Here is a 21,235-nt window from a genome sequence, read left to right as displayed (position 1 = left end):
TAGATGTTATTGTGGTGGCAATGAAAAACTGAGAGACAGAGCTGTGTCTCAGTGTTTAGCCTTTCTAACAGTATTATCATAGATTTGGATCAGTCAGTTAGACCACTGTAGTCCTTAAAAAGAGTGCAGACATTCATACTACAGAGAGGATGGCTGTTACCTAAAAAATTGATATAACCACCATAATATCACCTGTTGGTTTGTGGACGCCTCAATTATTTTAATCTATGTCAAATATTTATTTATTTATTTTTGTTTTTTGGAAGCAGAAGTAATAAGCTAATGCTAGTTAACTTGGTTAATCCACAGTCACAGAGGCCTAGAGACCAGTCGTCGACTCCCTGGCAACCTCCAGTCTTCTAGGAAAAATATATATTCCACAGCCAGTTGGTGAGTGGTTTCTGCCTGTCGCCTGGTGCAACAAAACAAAATGGTAAATGGCCTGCATTTGTATAGCGCTTTTCTAGTCCATAGGACCCCAAAGCGCTTTACACTACATTCAGTCATTCACCCATTCACACACTGGCGATAGCAAGCTACATTGTAGCCACAGCTGCCCTGGGGCGCACTGACAGAGGGGAGGCTGCCGGACACAGGCGCCACCGGGCCCTCTGACCACCACCAGTAGGCAAACACAGGGTTAGTATCTTGCCCAAGGATATTTGGCATGCAGGCAGGAGGCAGCCTGGGATCGAACCACCGACCTTCTGATTAGTGGCTGACCTGCTCTGCCACCTGAGCTACAGCCACCCAATATTTGACATAGATTTTAATCTATGTCAAATATTTATTTATTTATTTTTGTTTTTTGGAAGCAGAAGTAATAAGCTAATGCTAGTTAACTTGGTTAATCCACAGTCACAGAGGCCTAGAGACCAGTCGTCGACTCCCTGGCAACCTCCAGTCTTCTAGGAAAAATATATATTCCACAGCCAGTTGGTGAGTGGTTTCTGCCTGTCGCCTGGTGCAACAAAACAAAGCCTGATTGAAATTGTTTTGGCTGCTAGCAGATTGATGCTGCCACCCACAGTTTGCATGAAAAATGCCAACATGTCTGCAAGCACTTGTCACGTACTCTCTGAGCTGTAGAGAAACTTGTGAAAGGTCAATGCAAACTGGAAGCAAAGAACGTTTGCCTCCCTAGAGAATGTTTGCAGACGACTCAGCATCCTCTGTGCAAACTACAGGTGACTGGTGATCAAGGCTTTTGCAAGGAGGTATTCATTGCAACCAGTTTTAACAGCTGCCAGTAATCTCTGACAACAACTTGCCAACTAGTTGGGTCACTTTTTTTTTTCTTTTTGCCTGTCCCATTTGGTTCTTTAGCCGTCAGAATTGTTGTCTGAAGACCAACAAGGATACCCAATGGATTTACTTTGCCAAATGGATCATCACGGCCTTGCCGTATTGGTCCATTTGATCGACCTTTGTTGTTATTATTTATTTTATTTTATTTTCAGTTGTAAACCAAGGGAGAAAGAAAGATGAAGGAAAAGAAAAACAGAAGGGAAGAGGGACAGTGAGAAAGGGCACTTAAAAAGAGAAAGAAGAGAAAAAAAACTCTCCTGGATCACCTGTTGAGAGAAAAAGAAGAGAAAACAAGCAAAAAAGAAAAAAACCAGAACAACATACTAAACACAACAACATCACGTTAATCTAGCTAAGTGTAAACAGCAGTAAATATTAAATATTGAATGTTGTTGTGTAGCAAGCAGGACCGACAGCGCACAATGTGCTTGGAAATAGCAGCCAATAGAGGTGTAGTTTATGTCTATGAACAGTGAACACCCGTGTGCACACCTGTGTGGATCAGCGCGCTTGTATTCAAAAGGTTTCCCCATGTAATGGTCTGCTAGAGGAAGTAGAGAGCCATAGCCCCGTCCCCCAGGGCATGAAGCAGGCATGGAGGAGATCCAGGCCCCAGACATCCAGAGGCCCCAGAGTGCGAGAGCCCAAGGAGGACCACTGGAGGGGCATCCATGCCACCCTCCTGGGAAGAGCTGAGGAGAGCCCCAGATGAGGGGTCACCCAGTAGCCACGGAGCAGAAGCCAGAGGGGGCTGCAGTGGCATGCCCGCCGGTTCTGCTGGCAGCCAGCTGTGCCAGAGTGAACCGAGCCGCAGGCCCAGAGGCTGGAGGCCCGAGGGCCCCCTTTACCCCAGAAGAGGCCTGACCGAGCAACAGGCACCAGGCCCCGCCAAGTAGTCACCGGGAGTGAGCTGGTACATACCTGAGCGCCCAGCCCCGGACACCAAGAACCACCAACGCACCGACCCCTGAGGGCATCAGTTACCGGCAGGGAGTGTGGTGAGGGGAGATAGGCCTGGGAGTTCCCAGATAGGTGGAGTGTAAGACCTGACCTGACACATAGACACAGACAAACAGGCACACACAGATACAAACATGCATTCCCACCCTCATGCACACATATACAAATACTCAGCACTCACCCAACGTAGGGATAGACATACATGGACACTGTACACACAATCACACTCCCCAAAAAAACTCTATACCCTGGGTCCAGGTACCCTCACCCCTGGAGGGGGGAAACGGCACCTAGACCCAGGAGATGTTACCCTTTCCCCTTGGGGTGGAGGCAAGCAGACCGCCCCAGGCTCTGCAGCAGCAGGGAGGCCCCGCATCCCAGATCCCAATCGGACGGCCAAAACCTCCATCCAGCCCCCCCACCCCGATGGCCAGCAGAGAACAGGGGTGTGTGAAGACCCCAAACCTCCCTCCTCTTGCTCATGTGTAGTGTGGCTGTGTGTTATTCTAAGGTGCATTTAAAACACGGACGAGCATGGTGGTGCTGCCAGAGAGCAGCAGGTGTTAGCACAGCCCCTCCCGAGAACCCTCATTGTCTACATGGATTTAAAATTGAGAGGTGGGCACGAGCACCAGAGGTGGGGTTGAATACACAGACCGTCCACTGGACGCCGTTAACGTGCCCACCCTCAAGGCCCTATATGTTTGTGTTATGAGAGTGTGAGTAATGTGGATGTCTAAGTTGTGGAATAAAATTGAGGCACAGGTGGCCAGAAGGTGATGGGGGGATGCCTTCCCTGCACCCTGGTGACACACCCGCACCCCAGTAGGTACCCACGTCCTTCGGCACCCACCAAGGCAAGGGAGCCCAGGCCCATCCAGACCGGGGTCTACGGCAGCAGGACCGCCCAGCCCCACAGGACCTGGGGCAGCCCACCCGACCCCAACGCAGAGGAAACTGTACCCACCCTAACATTCAATCATCTCCCAGACTGCACAAGACAGTAGGCACCCAGGTTAAGTTTATTCTCCACCTCTCCCATGACTCTCCCCCACCTGCAGAGTGGACTCCTGCAAGGATGGATCAAACTCCTTGTCAGTTGAAGAGCCCCCTAGTTAGGCCGATGCGCCAGAGGCCCCCTGCGCCAGGGCTGAGCCCCTGTGCACCCACCTGCCCACATCCTCGGCGACACACCAACAAGGACTGAAGCCCCCAAGTTCCAGCCAGAGCCCTAGCACGGAGCCCCACGCCTGCCCCGGATCCACTCAGGGGGCAGCCTGGCTACCAGGGCAGTAACCTACGTCTGCCCTCCCCCAGGCCTGCTGCACACAGCCACAAGGAGAACACCCTCTAAGAGCAACCAGAGCCACTAACCAGGTTATGACCACAACCCCTGGGTTAAGCCCTCCAGGGATAACGTCCCTAGGGATTCTCCAGACGCCCTAAGCCCATCCCAACCTCCACATCCACCACAATGGCGAAGACGGGAACAAACCACGACCTTTGGTTATTGGGTCACATTTTCCCCAGTAACCAAAGGTTCCCAGAAAGCCACAAATCAAGCTTTACACCTGTGTCTAAGGGGTCTAAGCAGGAAGTATCCATATACTCTGCGTTCGACTACTCCGCCTAGGCTGCACTGTCGAGCGCAGATCCACTGAGCGCTCAACACAGACAGCATAGTCAGGAGGAAGAGCGCAGGGCAAGCTAGCGAGACAGAAGTTAAGCTCTCCTTGCAAGATGGACCTCCCCCACCCTCATTCAGATCTGGCGTTTGGAATTATTTTGGTTTTCATGTGACGTATGACCCTGAAGGTAAGCGAGTCATGGACTAAAGTAAAACAGTATGTTGGATGTGCCATGCAATGCTCAATTACATTGGTGTGAACTAGTGTGTTAGCGCAGTTAGCTCGTTAACGTGTTGGCCGTCTAGCCCCATGCACGGGGCGATCGGCGGTAGCTCGTTAACGGAGATTTGCCGTGTTGTGGCGTTAAGGTCATTTCAACGAGATTAACCTGAAAGCACTAGTGGGAACACGACGAATATGACTGCACATTTACGCCGACATCATCCTAGTGCAAAGACAAAAACAACAAGCATGCTACTAACTTTAGCCGAGTCATTTAGACAGCTGTTAGCACATGATTCTCCTTATGCTGCTGAGAATATAGCCCAGAAGAAGCAGATAGTATAGCTTTTATTTTGGAAAGAGACATTTCTCTGTAATAAACTCTCTTTTCCAAAGATGAGTGATTCCTCAATCAGATACAGGGCTTGCAAAATCGCTAGCCCGACGTCCCGGAGCTAGCGATCTTTCCAGTCGGGCTACAAAAATCTCTCTGCCCTGCCCGTCGGGCTATTGTAGGAAAAATATATGTCAATGCTTTTGCATTCTTTCAGAAATGTAGCTGGGTAATTATGTCATTGGCATCGGTGAGCCACTGTCAATATGTGACATATTGAAATTGCGTTTGAATTTGCGCTTGTTTTTTTGCTTTCACTTTGCAATGACAGCACTGATCTGTGAGTGATGATAATTTGTGCACCAATTCCTCTGACATCGTCTTATTAATCGTTAGCTTACTATGCAAACATGACAAGTGAAATCTCCCGCAGCTTAAACATGTGAGAGGTTGATCGCGCAGAGAATCGCTGAGCTTATGTGAGTCCGTGTGTAAAAGTAGCAGTATATATATTTTAGTTCTGCTGAGCCAAATAAGACAGGTCGGGGTGAAGAAGTGACAGCCAAAGAAAAGCTTACCACAAAACGGAGAAGTTATGACAAATGAGACTATAAGGCAAAAAGAAAGTGCAGCTTTATGGTTTCATGGACAAAAGAATTTCTGTGGCTGCAATATGACGAGCTAAATAACCAGGGCTGCACATAAGTGGTCCGCAGGTGCGCATTCGCTGTCAAAATAAAAAACGCGCACAAGGGTTAGGGTTAAATTTAAAAACTGTACTTTTGAGTTAAAATATATATTTATAATTTTAATAAATGACAAATTAAAAAGGCATGAACATTTTTTTGTATCGAAAAAATATCGAACCGTGACACCAAAGTATCGAACCGAACCGAACCGAACCGTGAATTTTGTGTATCGTTGCACCCCTAATATACACATATACATACATACATACATACCTCTACACAGGGAGTTTTAGAAAGGGAAAATTTTAAACATAAACTTTAAATATAATTATTTCTGTTTACAAGGTTGGCATTTTAACACAGGAGTCTGTATTGTTTTCTGAGCCAGCCTCAAGTGGCCATTTGAAGAACTGCAGGTTTTGACACTTAGGGGTGTGCTTCATTTTTTAGCTGTGCATATCTTCTAAAAGCTTAGAAATCTCCCAATCTAGTTGCACAATCAGGTAAAAAAAAAAAAACCTGAATTAATTTGTATTTAAAAAACAAAAATCAGTGGTATTCCCATAAACCTAGTGTGCTAATCTTCTAAGCAATGGTTGCAATTTCTAAACGATTAGCACATGAGCATTGTTGCTGTGAATAAGTGAATAACTGCGCTGTTTCTCACTATCTGTCAGAAAACCACTTTTTAACTTCAAACAGCTTCTTATTCTGGTGCAAATATGTCAGACAACAAACATGTGAGCAAATGTTTATGTGGTCAATACTTGAGCCTATCCCACCTGCAAAAGGGTGAAAGGCAGGGTACACCCTGGACAGGTCGCCAGTTAACCCAACCCCATTACCTGCATGTCTTTGGAGAAAAAGCCAGAGGACATACAGAGAACTGTTACCTCACAGGTTTTAATAAAGTTAATTTGAAACACAAAGCTCTGGGTTTCTTTGCTCTAAAGGAAAAACTGCATACCCAAGGGCCAACCCAGATAATTATCTACAGAAACAACAAAGTCAGTGTTAGGTTCTGAGGCTCAGAGTTAAAAGTTCTCTGCAGGACTTCTTTATGTGAAGCAGTAACAGACTGCTAAGTGTAAATGCTTGAGAAAATCTGAACTGCAAGGTGGGGAAAACAAAGAATAAAATGCAATAACCAATCAGAAAATATACTGGAATTATTAATATAAAAAAACAAAACCAGAGAAAAATAACAGCATTTAAAAAGGAAAATGGGGCCAGATAAACGAGCCGTGTTCACAGATAGCCAGGTCCTGTCGAGGTGGACCACCACTGTGCAAACGCATTGCCTGACATCTGTTTTGCAGCTTGGTTGTGCACGGTGGTTTATGTTGAGAAAGCGGTGTGTGTATATCATCTTTGGCTCAGATCCATGTGATCTTGACAGTTGGCTGCAGGCAAGGTTGTCGGATGCGATGGTTTCACAGGGAGAAGAAAGAGTCAACAAAGCAAAGACGAGGAGTGTGGATCTAGTCTCTTTCTTCGCTCAAGAGGCCACGTGATGCTTGTGAAGAAAAGCATCATGGTCTGGTTTACTGCAGAACAACAGAACTGCAAGAGACTTCCTGACATAAAATGTGTTTGAAATGTGTCCGTTTTTCATTTCTCCTCTGGACACACAAAGAGAGGGGGCTTCCCCCCGTTTTATGCAACAGCAGCATGTGGAAGAAATTTGGTTCAGCTCTCTTGGAAATTTTGTTGAAAATTTCATCTGCCAAGATGATTTTGCATTGTATAAATGTTCATTGTGAAAGTTCACCAGATTCAAGGTGGACAAAAGTTTGAGAGCAATGGGTCAATGCAGGGTTGATTTATTTTTAGGATTGATGTTTCTTTTGGGGTCTGTGAGAACTTTTGATTTATTAGCAGCGAATCACACTAAATATGTTGTGTATGCCAGAAAGCATTTATCATTTTTGACTGGAAAACACAGAAAGCAGGAAACATTACGAAATGAAATCATTACCACTCTGCAACACAGCTCTTTCAGTAGTGGCTTTGTTCTGCTGTTTGGCTACATTTATTAGAAAGTATCAGTGTTGCAGATGAAAAGAACTTAGGAACATTAAACTCGGTTGGACTTCTGAATGCAGTCATGTCAGGAAACGAAGACAAAGAAGCATGACTGCCTTAAACTGTTACATGAAACCTTTTTCTTCTGCTGCTGATTGGACAGATCTGGAAACAGATCCAGAGACCAACACTGCAACGCTGACTTTTTTCAAAGTTACAGTACTGTGCAAAAGCTGTGAGTCAAGCCTCATTTCTTTATATTTTCCTTCCAAGGAGCCAGCCTTTCTTGTCATTTTTAATTTAGTTCAGGTTTCCTGTAGGTGTTTTTCTTTGGACATTGGCTTCTTTTTCACTCATTATCAGCTCAGTCTTTGTACCTGACCATGTTATGTTTTTTTTTATTCAGAACTGGTGGAATTATAAATGCAGAAAAGTACCATCACATTTTCATCCATCATGCAATAGCATCTGTAAGGCATCTGATTTGCAACAGCTTGATTTTTTCGGCATGACAAAGATCACAAATACACTGCTAATGAAGTAAAAGCAAAAAAACAAACAAAAAAAAAACACAGGGAAACTCTATCAGTCATGGATTGGCCTCCACAGAGCCCCACTCGGTTTTTGGCAATGTGTTGAAAAGAGGAAAATGATGAAGCATAAAGATCTGATTGACAAATGAAATAAAAACCTCTGACAACTGCAACTTTCTGTAAAAATTAATTTATTCCAAAAAGCTACAGTCACTATTACAAAAGCTATTGTATCGGCGAGGCAAGCCAGGTGTTTACATTGTAGAGAGAGCAAGATCATATCAAAAGCAAATACAGAATGTATAACAAAAGCAACCTTTTTTTTCTGACACAGAAAAAGCCAATCCCGTACCATGCCAGGCTCACTGGCTGGAATTAATGGGTGCTCAGCACCCTGTTATATACGAAAATGACACTTTGATTCAGTACAAATCACAGATTAATGTGAACTTGGAAAAATGCACTCTTGGGAGAAACCCCCCCACAAACAAATACTGAATTTAAAAATATTTTTCACACCTTATTCTTTGGTATATTTGTTGCTCCTCGTAAAGAGAACTAGATCAATATGCAGGCCTGTAACCACTTACCCCACACATGCTTATTTTAGCTCACCATCTTGCACAGCCAGTAATTGTGAGCATCTGAAGTCAACCTAATGCCATGCACTTACAAACTTCTGAGTTAATAAAAGGTTATTTGTACCTCAGCACTCGCAGGAAACATAGGATCATTTAAAACAATACATGCCACACTGTCACATATCCTCTCAAAAGTCAACGTTTGATTTGAAGAATTTTGACAGCAAAACCAAGAAAAAAAACCAAACAAATTCTAAAATGTATACAATGCTTGTGTCCAGCACAGAAACAAGAAATATCAGATTTAGATATTTCATTTCCAATGTTTGAACATTATCTCCCTGTTGTTTGGGCATTCAAAAGCTTTGAACTATGAGCTTTCTAGTAGTTGTTTGTGCGGCCACTTGAAATAAACTGAAACGGTACACACTGGTATAAGTTGTGGGTAGGTTAGGTGACAGTACAGTCGTGCAGAGAAACAATGATGTCACTGGCACAGATCAACTGAACCACAAACTAAAGAGTGAGGCACTAAACTTTGTTGCATGAGCAAAGCAGAGGAATCATCCTGCGGGTTAAAATGAATGCTTCTTTGGAAATAAGGCGAATCTTGTGGAAGACATGAAGAATACAGTGGCTTTCATGCTTATTCAGAGTTCTTAGATCTTTCTGTCACCTCGCCCAACATTTCACTTGCTATTGTTTCAGTTTGATCTGCCACTAATGCTTCACAGAGAGCACTTCTCCGTTAGTTAACAGGAAGAAGCTCTAATTTTTTAGCTTTTTGGAGAGGGCCTTTTTAATCGGCTGGTTCTTTTGGTCCTGGGTCGTGTCCTGATCGGGGTGACTTTGCGGCTTCTTCGATTCGTAAATCTGTTTGAAGCTGAGGGTTTGCTGCTCTTTTGTTGTTTCTCGCTGAGCCTGGCGTAGCAGACGTTTCATGGTCTTCACCTTTTCCCTCAGGTGGCCGTTGGCTTTCTCCAAGGAACGCACTTTCTGGGAGAGGGTCCTCACCCTCTCTTCCTCCTCAAACAGAGCCTTCTGCACGGTGGAGCACAGCAACTGCGAGGAGAAGGAAAACAGAGCCAAATACGTTTGTATTACCTGAAAAAGCACGAGATGTCTTACACTAGGTAAACGTGAAAGGTTACAGTTAATCTCTCATTATTCCAGTGTTAGCCTTATTCTGCAGGCTTTCCCACAAATTTTCATCCTGCGCTGCAACTTGAGTGAAATCATAGTTGGCGCTTTATCCCACAATGAATCATGCTAAATGCTAGAGTCAAGTCAAATCTCTCTGTGATACATTTAAGATGTAACACCTACTAGATCTGTTGCTCTTGATGCCAGAATCTAATGAGAGAATCATTCATGTTTTTAGTGCCAACAGCTCATAGGTCTTCCAGTGTTTTAGCTTTTGTATAAACAGCAGAGAATTTCTCGCTGTGTAACTGTGGCAGTGAACTGTTTTAAGCATTATCGTGTAGCACAAGTCCCACTCTTTATGTAATACTGTGGGCAACGGTGCAGCTCTATAGCAACTAGGGAAAAATTGTTACACAACATACTTTTCCCATTTCAGTGAGACACCACTGTGAGATGGAACCTGTGACAGACATCCAAAGGCCTGGACCATTCCTGGGTGAAAAAACGAGCTCCAGATGCTTCAGAATGCATGCCTGTCTGCTTGAGTGTGGATTTCCGTAGCAGATCCTAATGCTTCCACACGGGCCAGCATGAAACACTGATGTAAATTCTCCTTCATCAGATAACCACCACTCATGGTTTTTCAGGAAATGTTAAAAATGTGCTGCCGGCTGCCTGCCCACATCGCTGCTTAGTACATTACTTCTCGTTATATTAGCTGTGGGTTTTGCCCATGTGCTCTTCCATATGTCCCAGAGCGAATTCTGTGGAAATATTAAACTTTACAATGCAAAGAATGAAGTTTAGGAGCTAAAAGAAATGTTTTATGAAGCATAAAGTGTAAAGTGGCACATCTATGTTTTTGTGCACACGTTCAGTTAGAGGTGGACCAAAAGCAAACCTGCTGAACCTAGAACGGCGCCATGGATGGATCAGATGATAGCAGCTAGTGCGAAAAATTCATAAGTGTAATTCATCTTCAACATACTTTGTATTAAACTGTTAAAGTCTTTTGGGAAATGAGCTTGGAGAGACATGACATTCAAATTTGTATAATCAGGATTTGGGAGATATGGTTTTTCGGTTAGATAAACATCTCTCCTGTATGACACATGGTGTCAAACTACAGTTGTAAGGATTTATAAGAACGACGGGAAAAAAACTTTCAGCTTCTGCAAAATTTTCTAGTTGATTGCCATCAAGTGAAAAACTGATAAAATTAAGATGATTTAATTACAATTGTTAATTATATGTTTGTTTTTAATATCTATTTAGATTTAATGTAAGGGACAAAATTTGTGTGTGTTGTTTTTATTTGTACACCGACTCCTCCTACACAATAAAGAGCTGAGCAACCAAACTTGGCACACAGGTACATCTTAGGCCCCCAAAGGGCTCAATTTAGTGATTGTCATGTCATCAGGTTGCCTGGCAGACACATACAAGTGTGCTAAAATCAACTGTTTTTGTCTTTGCGTACGTACATTACCTCAAAAAAGCATCGTATCATTTTACCTTCACGCCTAACAGCACAAACCGGCCAAACATACTGTAGCTTGGGCATGTCGTAGTGCATTAAATATATTCTGATGTTTAAACCCCAGAATGGCTCAAGCTCAACATGCAACACTGTTAAAAAGATCCTGCCTGCCTCTTCTGTGAACCACACTTTTCTTCTTTCTTTCTGCATTTTTTCTAAAGTTTCTCTAAAATGCATCCAACCAGCACAGACAATATCCAGGACTTCTAATGTGTCTGATCTAAATCTGTTTTAACCTAATTACTGAAGCAGTGTAGGATGATCTTGGCACAGAGCTTTGAATGTCCTTCATTAAACCTGGAGATCTATTCCTGAAGACTACTTAAAGAAATGACAAGAAAGCTTGATGAGAGAGTTCAGGGTGTGTTGAAGAATAAAGGTGCTCATAATAAATATTGACTTTCAAGCGTGTTAAAGTTTTTGGTGTGTATATTGTATTTTTTTTTTTCAGATGTCTCAATAAATCACTTCCCTATGTCACATATTCCTAAGAAAATATAAAGAAATGAGAGGCAGCTTGAGACTTTTGCACAGTTGGACCGTATGCAACCTGAAGCTGCGGTCTTCCTACATTGTGTGATCAGTGTTGGCTCTGTGTCCTATCACTGGCTCAAGACTGTTTTTGGCCCGTTAACACTAATATTTCACCATCAGTGTGAGAAACAAAACTGTGGGAAAATCCCTGCTTCTTAAAATAATGTTTATGTTACTAATAACGTTTAGTGTTAAATCACAACATGACGTCACCCCATCTGATTTACTCCGGTTGACACTGGACTATAAGATGCAGGACATATTATCCAGTCTGATTTGACTTCAGGTCAACTGTCCAAACAGCGGTCGCTGAGTAGCACTAAAAGCAAAGTCTGTTTTTATTTTGCTAGAAGGAAATTTAATCACCAGAGTGATATAACAAAGCGGCACCGATATCAAGACGTCACTCTGTAATTATAATCACAAGCCGGATCAAAAGAAAAAAAAAGTTTTCCATTAATGGAAATACAAAACTATGTTTTCTTTTCTTTTTTTCTTTTTTTTTAACCCATGGCAGATTCTTTCTTTTATGAGTAGTCAGCAAATGAAAACCAGACAGGAGTGAACTGATCTGAACCAGGGGGGGGCGGGGGGGCTTATGCCAAAAGGTTTAAATTCATTAAAGGAGATAAAAGAGCAGTGAGCGGCTGGAAACCCCTTCAAAACTGACTCAGTCGAGGTTTAGGAGAAGCACGTGTAGACACAAACATGCTTTAATCATTTCAGCAGTGACAGCAGGGGCGTGAAGCGGAGACTGAGCTGGTTCATTAAGGTCATGTTATAATCTCATGTGCATCATTAGAAGCATTACAAGAGTAAGAGTGTGGCACTGCTACACCACCGATCTGCAATCATGAGCTTTTTTTTGTAGAAAATGGCCACTTACTTTATGTAGCGACTTTATTCAGGATTCTTTGTATGTTTTTGTCCTTTGTCCCAATTTTTATCTAGCCCAGTGGTTCTCGAGCCACTGCAGGGATGGCACGTTTGCTGATGCTATTACGCTAACCTTCATTTAAGTAAAGTTCAACTGCTGGATGCAGGCTGTAAATTGTGGGGTGTGAGGAATCAACCTTTGTCAGCCCCTGAAACGAGGCGTGCCAGAAAAAAGTTTGAGCACCGCTGATCTAGCTAAACCTAAAGAAACGTGCTTCTGGTTTCCCATGCTGTAAGAACACATTAAGGTCCTTTGAACAGGATGTCAAACTGAATACTTTTCACATTTACCACAATGCTTGTGGCTATCATGTCCTATAGTATACTTTTTTGCCTGAAGTACTATGTGGGAAGCCACCAGAACTTGCAGCAGCTAAATGAGAAAAACACTCCCCTTCTCACTAACTGGATTTAAACAGATGACTTCAAGAGAGTCAAACATCAAGTCTCTCTTGGTGGGTCTGAGTATCTGCATACCCGGCTGTCCTCCTGAGCCTCCCACTCCGGGGTAAAGGTGTGGACTTGAGTTCCAGGCGTGCAGTTGGAAAACTGGAAGAGGCTAGCAAACATGCGGTGATTCTCTGCGGTGTCGATAAAGATGGGGTCCTGAAAGTTCACTCCGTGGGGGACGATGTTGTAATTCTCATCCATCCTGCATGACAGAAAGGGGAAAGAGTCTGTTGATACAGCGACGAGCAAGAGTGAAATGTGGGCTTTCAGTAAAAAAAAACAAAAAACCTCAAATGTGTGGAAACAAACAGATGCACGCAGACAGAAGAATAGATTGTGTAACATTTAATTATCACCAGAAGTCCACTCAAAGCAAATAAATGGACTTGTGCAAAAATCGCTATAAGCATTTTGCACAAGTCCACTCAGTCAATGTTTGTTTGTTGTCTGAGAATTTAGGCATTTAGTATTTGTATGATTTTCATATATACAATTTCTTTATCTGGGGGAAAAAAAGAAACACATCTCTAGAGAATTGTTAACAGGTCTTGTTCTATTTTTATGCAAATTGAAGCATTATGCGGATGACTCAAACCAGCGAATGACAAGCCAAAGGCTTTTACAAAACATGTTTCATATCTTCAGGAAGTCTTGAAGCAGTGGGTTTCCATACATCTGGATTCCATCTCATATCCCTCAAGGGACATCAAAAGTTTGGCTGTCCCTATAGGAAGCTGTGTGGGTGTGTGTTGTATATGTGGGTATCTGTGTGTATGTTGAAAGAGCGAGAAGAAAGCTGATGTTTTGCTTCAACAGAAGATGTCAAAGGTGAGATGTAATCACAGTCGCTGTGAGGTCTGAAGAAATGAAAATCCTTTTTCTTTTTTCTTTTTTCACAGAGTATCGGTTTAGTACATGATCGAGAGTGCAAAAGCAGCATGCGTACTTCAAAAACCTTACTTTGAGTAAAAGTAAGTATAGCTTTCTCCTCCTTCAAGGCTCGGTGTTAGGTTACCTCATTTTTAATGTAAAAGTTACAAATCCTGAAAAAAATGAACTATAAGCTAAGGTTTTTGCATCGAACATATGGCTAAAGCAGAACACTCAATCTGTCTCATTTAAAGGTCCCGAGGGAGGTCTTCAGTTGCATTTTTCTCCATGCTCAGCTCTGTCCAGGGAGCTTATACTCATGATTGATTGGAAATACTATTTTAGTCAGAGACTATGCTTTTGGGGCTTTTGCAACAGGAAATGAACATCCACTGGAGACTGTGATGAGAAGTTTTCAGTTTGGACTTGATACTATAGTGTCTGGGACTTGATGTTGTACTCCACTAAAACTAAACTGATCTGTTTCAGGTTCAGGAAACAGGAGGTGCCTCGACCTCGCACATAGCAGAACATGCAAACACAATTTGTTTAAGCATATGTCATCTCCCATCTAAACCATTTGATTTAATACTCTCTAAATATTTGGTTGCTGTGGTGTCAAACACCACACGAAACTGAGACTAAAATCTATTTCTTCTTTTTTTTAGGGTGCTAAAAGAATCGTTGGAAAATAAATCGATTTGCTACGTTTGCAATCACCAGGAAACTTAGTTGGATTGTTTAAATATGTAAATATGAAGCTACTAACAGCATAACAGCATATGGCTTCGAATAATCATCCTCTCACTCACCAGGCCTGTGCTTTCCAGAAGAAGTAAAGGGTGTTCTTCTCCCCCACTTTCGCCAAGTGCACGCTCACAGGGGATTTTTGGATCTTTCTATTAATGCTTTATGTCTTGCTTAGTCACACACTTCCTTTGACTTTAGGAAATGCTGCTCCTGGCCAGCCAATTAACCCCCAGATTGCATCACCCCCTGTTAAACTGTAAGGTGAAATTTTCAGGCTTTGTTCTGATCTCTGCAATTTTTTTTTACATGAAGTTACGAGTCTTGCCACACACTGTCATTTGATATGTTGTTATGACAGTGTAATAACTGTTCCCATCCCAGTAATTACTTGGGTTCTTGAGCTTTTTTTGTTTTTTTTAAAAACCATCTGTTAAAAGCAGTACACTGGCAGTCTTTCAATCCTAGATGCCCTGAAGTTAAAGGAAAATGTGGGCAAACATATTTGGGGGTTTTCCTCCATTATATCTTTGGTAAACATTGACAAAGACCACTGTATTGCTTTACTGAAGTAATCATGGCTTTTTAATTATCTTCAGGTCTCCACTTAAACACAACTCTGTTGCGACTTGCTCTAGGAAGTTTCCGATAGCGGTCACCTGCCCCGATTACAGGGATAACATCCGGATGGTTTTCACCATCGCAACAGGGGGACGGCAAAGCTGTCCCTGAAGGTGTGATTAACTCAGACTAGTAAAAAAAATCATATGAAAGTCTTTTTGCTATCACCACTCACAGCAAAACACTATCACACATGTGCACGTAATTCTGCATATATGAGGTGTAACATGTGCTATAAAACATTATTGTTGTTGGCTCTGCCACATACCCTCATGTGGGACAGACAAACTTTAAACTTGAGGAATGCATTTTTAGTACCCCTCTCTGAATATCCTGTCTCTTCATCTGTAAGGCGTGTCAGCACACGCTCCTTTTGTCAGGTGACACACTGGTGCATATATGGAGGACAAAAGGTGGTCGTATTGACCGCTGGTGTGCTCATAACTCTTCACAAATTCTTTGTAATTTACCTTCAAGCTCTTGGAAATGTCTGGCTCTGTAATTACACTAGCTGGAAAGCAACAGACGTTTCCTGAGCAACAGTGTTGTTTCTGTCCAACACAGACATTTAGGAATTAACTTGTTGCATACTTTTCTTTTCTTTTCTTGTCTTTTTTTTTTTAAATCTGGAAATTGGTTGGTTATTCGGCACATTAACCAAATTTGGGATGGTGTCACAGACAGATAATGACTGAAAGAGAATATGCTGTATGGGGGACAGGTGCCAGTTATCTGCCTTTGAGTGAACTTCGAGTGCGAATTCACTAAATCTGTCAACAATACTTTGTTTCCATGACAGATCTCAGCACAGGCCTGATGAGGTGCTGGTTTTCATTGGAAAGAGTGCTACGTGACATCTGTGGATTTTGCATTATTCATAGAGAATAAATCACATCTGCACTTAATGAGGATGAAGAAAACTTAAACCTGCTAGTGATCATTATTTTTCATCATATAAAGCAATGACATGGCTATTGACTAAACCTTTTGTTCTTCTATTCTTTAAATATTTAACTGTCTCTTGTGTCAAAGAGGACCTAAGAAAAAGATGGACAGGTAGCCAACTTAGTCAGGTAATCATCTTCTGATTCTCATGTAATGCAGTCAAATGCACATTTAAGCGTCTTTTTGACCTGTAGGAGATCATCTGTCAGGGACAAAACACACACTGCATATTTTAGTGTAAACATATAAAATCCTTAAACGCTGTCTCCCTTTGTCTATATTTCCACATTGAATATATAGGATGTGTGAAATTAAATGCAACATTTGAGCTGAGCATCTTGTACAGGAGGGCCCGATTCCTAGTGTATCGTTTACAGTCTTCTTACCAAATTAAACTAGGCGCTTGCAACTTAGGTGAGCATGGTGTTAAAGTCTTAGGAGTGAAGCTTAACTGAGACTGGCATCAAATCAGACTACAGCTATCTGTTATCACGCGTGATTAATGCCATACCAACTTTATTCATCTGTGAGTTCACCTTAGGAAGAAGTAGTAGTTGTTGTCTTTGGTGACGCTGTAGGAGAAGCAGGGGAAGTAACCGAGGCCGGTGACATTAAACCTGGAACCCGCAGGAACCTCCAGCATGCTGCCCCACGCCTGATCGCACAGGAGCTCAATCTCGGCGGAGAAGAGCAGGTCAGTGTCGTGCTGCCACGGCAGATAGTTATACACGCTGTACGACTCCTTGTGCAGCGCCAGCACCTTGGCAAACACGATGATCTCGGCCAGCTCGGCACGGCACGCTTCCGTCTGCGGTCTCCAGTCATGGGGTAGCTGACACCCCCAGCTCCCCTCGGGACGGACGGCTGCAAAAATAAACGCCAAAATAATCCACATGTTGTGACAACGAGGAGACAACCGTGAGTCAGGGAGGCGCACCAAGGCGCGCAGTGCTGGTGATGGATGAAATCACTGAGGGAAAAGAAGAAGAAAAAAAAGCTGCAGGGATTTCGCTACAGGCGCATACTTCCACCAATGCACAATTAATATTTAGTTTCAGAGTAAGTTACTTAGGAAAAAAATTTTTTTTGAGCAACAAATTAATCCCGTGTATCCTTCACCGTGGTCCTACTACTGCCTCCAGCCACAATTCTTTGCAAGTGGACCAGCCCATTCACCTCAGCATCCCCCTGTAAAAACGCTGCCTCTCACCTTTAGGATGGCAGCAGGAGGAGCAAAGACAAAAAAGGTGCTCTTTCAGTTTCAAACCTACATTTTCCTGTGAAAACACAATAAAGGCACCTTCAGTGCTGGTAAACTCGGGTATTTAAAGCAGCAAACCCATCGTGAAATCCCAGCAAACAAAAGAAGATTACGGGTTTTAATTGAAACTCACTAAAGAAAGAATAGTGGCGCCCTCTAGTGACTATCCGCAAGATAGCAGAGGTAGAACTGGAAAAGAGTTGATAACCTATACCAGTTGCATGTCAGTGGCAAATATCCAGCATCCATCTATCCATTAATCGTGGGGACCGCAGCCTAAGAAGGAAAGCCCAGACCTCCCACCCACTCCAGCTCATCCGCGGAAACACTGAGGCCGAGAGTCCTGGGAGGCCTCCCTCCCGCTAGGACATGGAGGGAACACCTCGCCTAGGAGGCATTCAAGTAAGACGAACGTTCCACCCCAGCTGGCTCCATGCGATGTGGAGGAGTAGCGGCTCAGATCTGAGTTCCTCTCATTTACATGAATTATGCGGATAGTTTTATAAATGTCGATGATTTTACACAAACGAACCCAGTGTGGTTACAGAAATCTTTAGATGGAGTCATAATTGCTCTGAAAGATCTCTCTCAATCTGACGCATTGCTGTGCGAAGTGTAATTCATTTACAACTGTTAAAGTTGTATAATGAGAATTCCCAGTTTTGGGAGTATTTCCTATTTTCATTTCATACAACAGCAGCTTCCAAATGAGTTCTGCACAAATCCTGTATAATAAGGAAAAAACAACTGCTTTAACATAAATAGAAACTGATTCAGTCAGAGTAAATTTGTTTTTCTTTTATAACCTTTCACACACTATTGAAGAATTGCAGATTTGAACATTAGGTTTTAAAGGTCCATGACTTAATGACCTTCTACCACAATAGCTTCGTACAGAGTCAGTTAGACTGAGTCGCTCCTCAAACAAAGCTACTACTTTTTTCTCCTTTGGATAACTTTTATGTGTTTGAGAATATTTTATAACTCTTAAACCTTTCCGAGTATAGCTCTGATGTGCTCCTTCGCACAGTTCTTACTTCCCTGTCGCTCTGCAAATCCATCAAATTCTTGTTGTCCCTGTGGGATTACTGCTGGGGATGGTGGTGGGCGTGGGTATTTCTCAGGTAACAAACACAAAGTAGCAGCACCTGAAAGGGGGCACAGTATTCCAGCGTATGACAGTCTGCAAGAAGACATGGCGGTAAAGCTGCTGATTGTGATGCTCACGGTCAACTACATCTGTGACGGAGGTGAAATGTTTTTACGATAGGACAGAATATTTACATCTAGAGGAAATTCGGTGTTAAATTAATGTATCTGCCTCACCTGTTTGTGTGGCAGCACTGTTGAGAAAATCAACAGCGTCTGACTTTTTGCAAAAAACAAGAGAGGAGGAACCATCAAGGTGTTTCCCCGGAGGCTGCAGCAGCACCGAGCTCAGTGAGGCTGAAGAGCTGATAGACGTGAACGCAGGAAATGTAAGTAAGGAGGAAAGTGCCACAGATTTACGCCCACACTTGTAGCTTATGCTTACTTTGATTTTAACAACTGCTTCTCTGATAGTAGACAATACAGACTATTTTGGAACTCTCAGCACGAAACGAGTGAAACATCTTCACATGCTAAAATGTTATTGTTAGAAAATGAGCTGAATAACCAGCACATTTCAGATAAGGGAGTTTAAGGGAGATAAGGGAATTTATGCTGAGACATTCTGTACTAATTACTGATGCATTTCCTTTTCATTGTTTCGTTTTAAACTGCATGTAGAGTGTATGTCATCTACAGATCTTTCACACCACAATCCTCTCTGCAGTCCTCAAAAAACAAAAAACAAACAAACAAAAAAAAACCCCAAAACAAGTGTAAATGTCAGTAGCTGCAGACACTGTGAAGAGAAATATTTTAGGTAAAAGTAGGCCATGTCCCCATTTGGCCAGATGGACTTGAGATTCTATCCACACGAAAATAAACCTAAAGAACAAAGACAATGCCCAGAAACTGGACTCCTAAGTCGAGAAGCACTCCTCTGTTTAACTGGCATAATGTGTAACTTAGTCAAGCAAGGCACTGAGACATGTATCATTACCGTGTTCCTGCATACCAGGCCTGGAATCTGAAGACACCGCGAAGCCCATTAACACTGACTTTGTTACTTAGTGCATTTGCTACACGTATCAGATAACCAGCGTGAAAGCCAGCAGAGAGGTGGAATGTGATTAAGTGGGCTGTCTGTCATGTTGTACACTTGGGTATTTGTTGTGTTGCTTTGCATAAATCTAACCCATACAGCATTATTATTATTAACAGAGACCTCTGCTAGAGAGAGCTCATGAATATAACAACTCATTTACAGGAGGAGAGTTCCAGCCTGCGGTATAATGGAGATGCTTCCCAGAAGGACATAAACTATGTAAGCTGTAATTACTTGAAGTTGAATCCTGCATTTATTATCCTATTAAAAAGAGCAAAATTTTTTTACAATTCACAAGAGGTTTGTGAGTAGAGCCTGGCTGAAATACTGTTGTCCTGTAGCAGAGCCCTGGGAAGGAAACTGTGGTGGATGAAGGATCTGGGATGTAGCGAAGAGAGAGCAGAGCACAAGATGACCGTGTTGTTATTGGACAAAAGGAAGCTTGGGTTTGATTGATGATGTTTGATTACACCGACAAAAAAAATATACAAAAATGATTACAGCAGAATATTATCAGTAGTCTTTAATGAAATACAGCATAGAGGCATGACATATTTGACTAATTTTGCATGTTATTACCAGATACAGATATGTGTGCACTATTGAAAGTCAAGTCTTCAAACCAATAATCATCTTTCACGCCACCTTTGTGTTGTGTTTCTCAGCTCACGTAATTTTTCAGTGTTGTTTTATTCCCTCATAAACTGAGATCTACAACTGTGGTCAGAAGTTTACATATACTCATCATGGGCTTAAATGTTATGGTAATTTGGTGCTTTTAATGTATTCTTTAAATTCTCTTATTCTTATTCTTTTGTTTTCAAAGTGGAATAATTGTAAAGGTGTAGTTGAAGAATGTGGAGGGAGCCCTCAGCCCGATTTGCAAAATCAAATAAAGCGTGCACATATTAAGCAGCAGCTTTAGTTTACCTCAGTTTTAAAAATAACACATTGACACACTGCAAAGTTTTAGGTTTTGAAATAAAGAAGAGAGCTTCTTTCCACATTGAACAAAGGATCCACAAAAGAAGTTTCAGGGGTTTAAATGTACTTAATGAACTGATTCTGATGCCTGGGGCTAGAAATGATTAATCCCAAGACTGAAAGTCAAACATCTGCTGTGCACCAACCAACCACCCTCAGTGAGATGGCTGGGCTTAGGCTGAGCTGTTTGGCTCAGGAAGGAGTAAATCTGGAGTCCAATTAATGGAACAAGACCTCAGGTGTGGTATACAGACACTTTCTATTTAGAAAATCTGTCTATAAATGAGAGCTGATTTACTACTGTAGCTACCTTTGACAAAACTGGGACCCAGTTAAGATGATTCAGCTGCAACACAAGACATATTATTCTCTAAGGTTAAAAAAAAAAAAAAAAAAAAAAAAAGAGAAGGAAGGGTTGGCTAAGGGCTTGAAGTATCAGGAGAGCTACTCTTACAAGAAATAGAGTAGATGTAGAGATACATACACCGGAGTACCGAATGGACTCAGGTGCAGACCAAGGTTTCCTTTCAAAAGACAAGTCAGTAGTTTGTTTGTTTTTACAGAAAACGTGTGATATATACAAAGTGCAGAGCTCCAGGAATCTGTGGGGGAAGAAAGGGAGAAGTCCACATATGAATGCTCCTTCGCTGTTTCTCCACACTCCTCGTCAGACACTCATACTTTTTGTCCCACACGCACTTCGCCACTCAGCCGCTCTCAGACAATC

At 42.4% G+C, this 21,235-nt stretch overlaps 1 protein-coding gene and 1 long non-coding RNA gene across 2 annotated transcripts; one reads left to right on the top strand and one right to left on the bottom strand.

The window, feature by feature from the left end:
* Positions 1 to 7,873: 7,873 nt before the first annotated feature.
* Positions 7,874 to 17,229, bottom strand: ccdc3b (coiled-coil domain containing 3b). The gene is made up of 3 exons (XM_026168349.2): positions 16,606 to 17,229; positions 12,914 to 13,088; positions 7,874 to 9,342 (listed from the first exon to the last, which is right to left on the bottom strand). Exons 1-3 carry the CDS (start codon positions 16,962 to 16,964, stop codon positions 9,049 to 9,051), a joined length of 828 nt encoding a protein of 275 aa, XP_026024134.1. The 5' UTR covers positions 16,965 to 17,229; the 3' UTR covers positions 7,874 to 9,048.
* Positions 17,230 to 18,458: 1,229 nt separating this feature from the next.
* On the top strand, positions 18,459 to 20,436 carry LOC145428929 (uncharacterized). The gene is made up of 4 exons (XR_013909282.1): positions 18,459 to 18,580; positions 18,672 to 18,808; positions 19,687 to 19,743; positions 19,866 to 20,436. It is a non-coding gene; the product is annotated as an uncharacterized LOC145428929 (long non-coding RNA).
* Positions 20,437 to 21,235: the final 799 nt, after the last annotated feature.

Source organism: Astatotilapia calliptera, chromosome 5 (genome assembly GCF_964374335.1).
Source record: "Astatotilapia calliptera chromosome 5, fAstCal68.1, whole genome shotgun sequence".
Lineage (NCBI taxonomy): Eukaryota > Metazoa > Chordata > Actinopteri > Cichliformes > Cichlidae > Astatotilapia > Astatotilapia calliptera.
The sequence above is the reverse complement of the archived record's forward strand: the minus strand, read 5'-3'. Positions and strand labels throughout refer to the sequence as shown.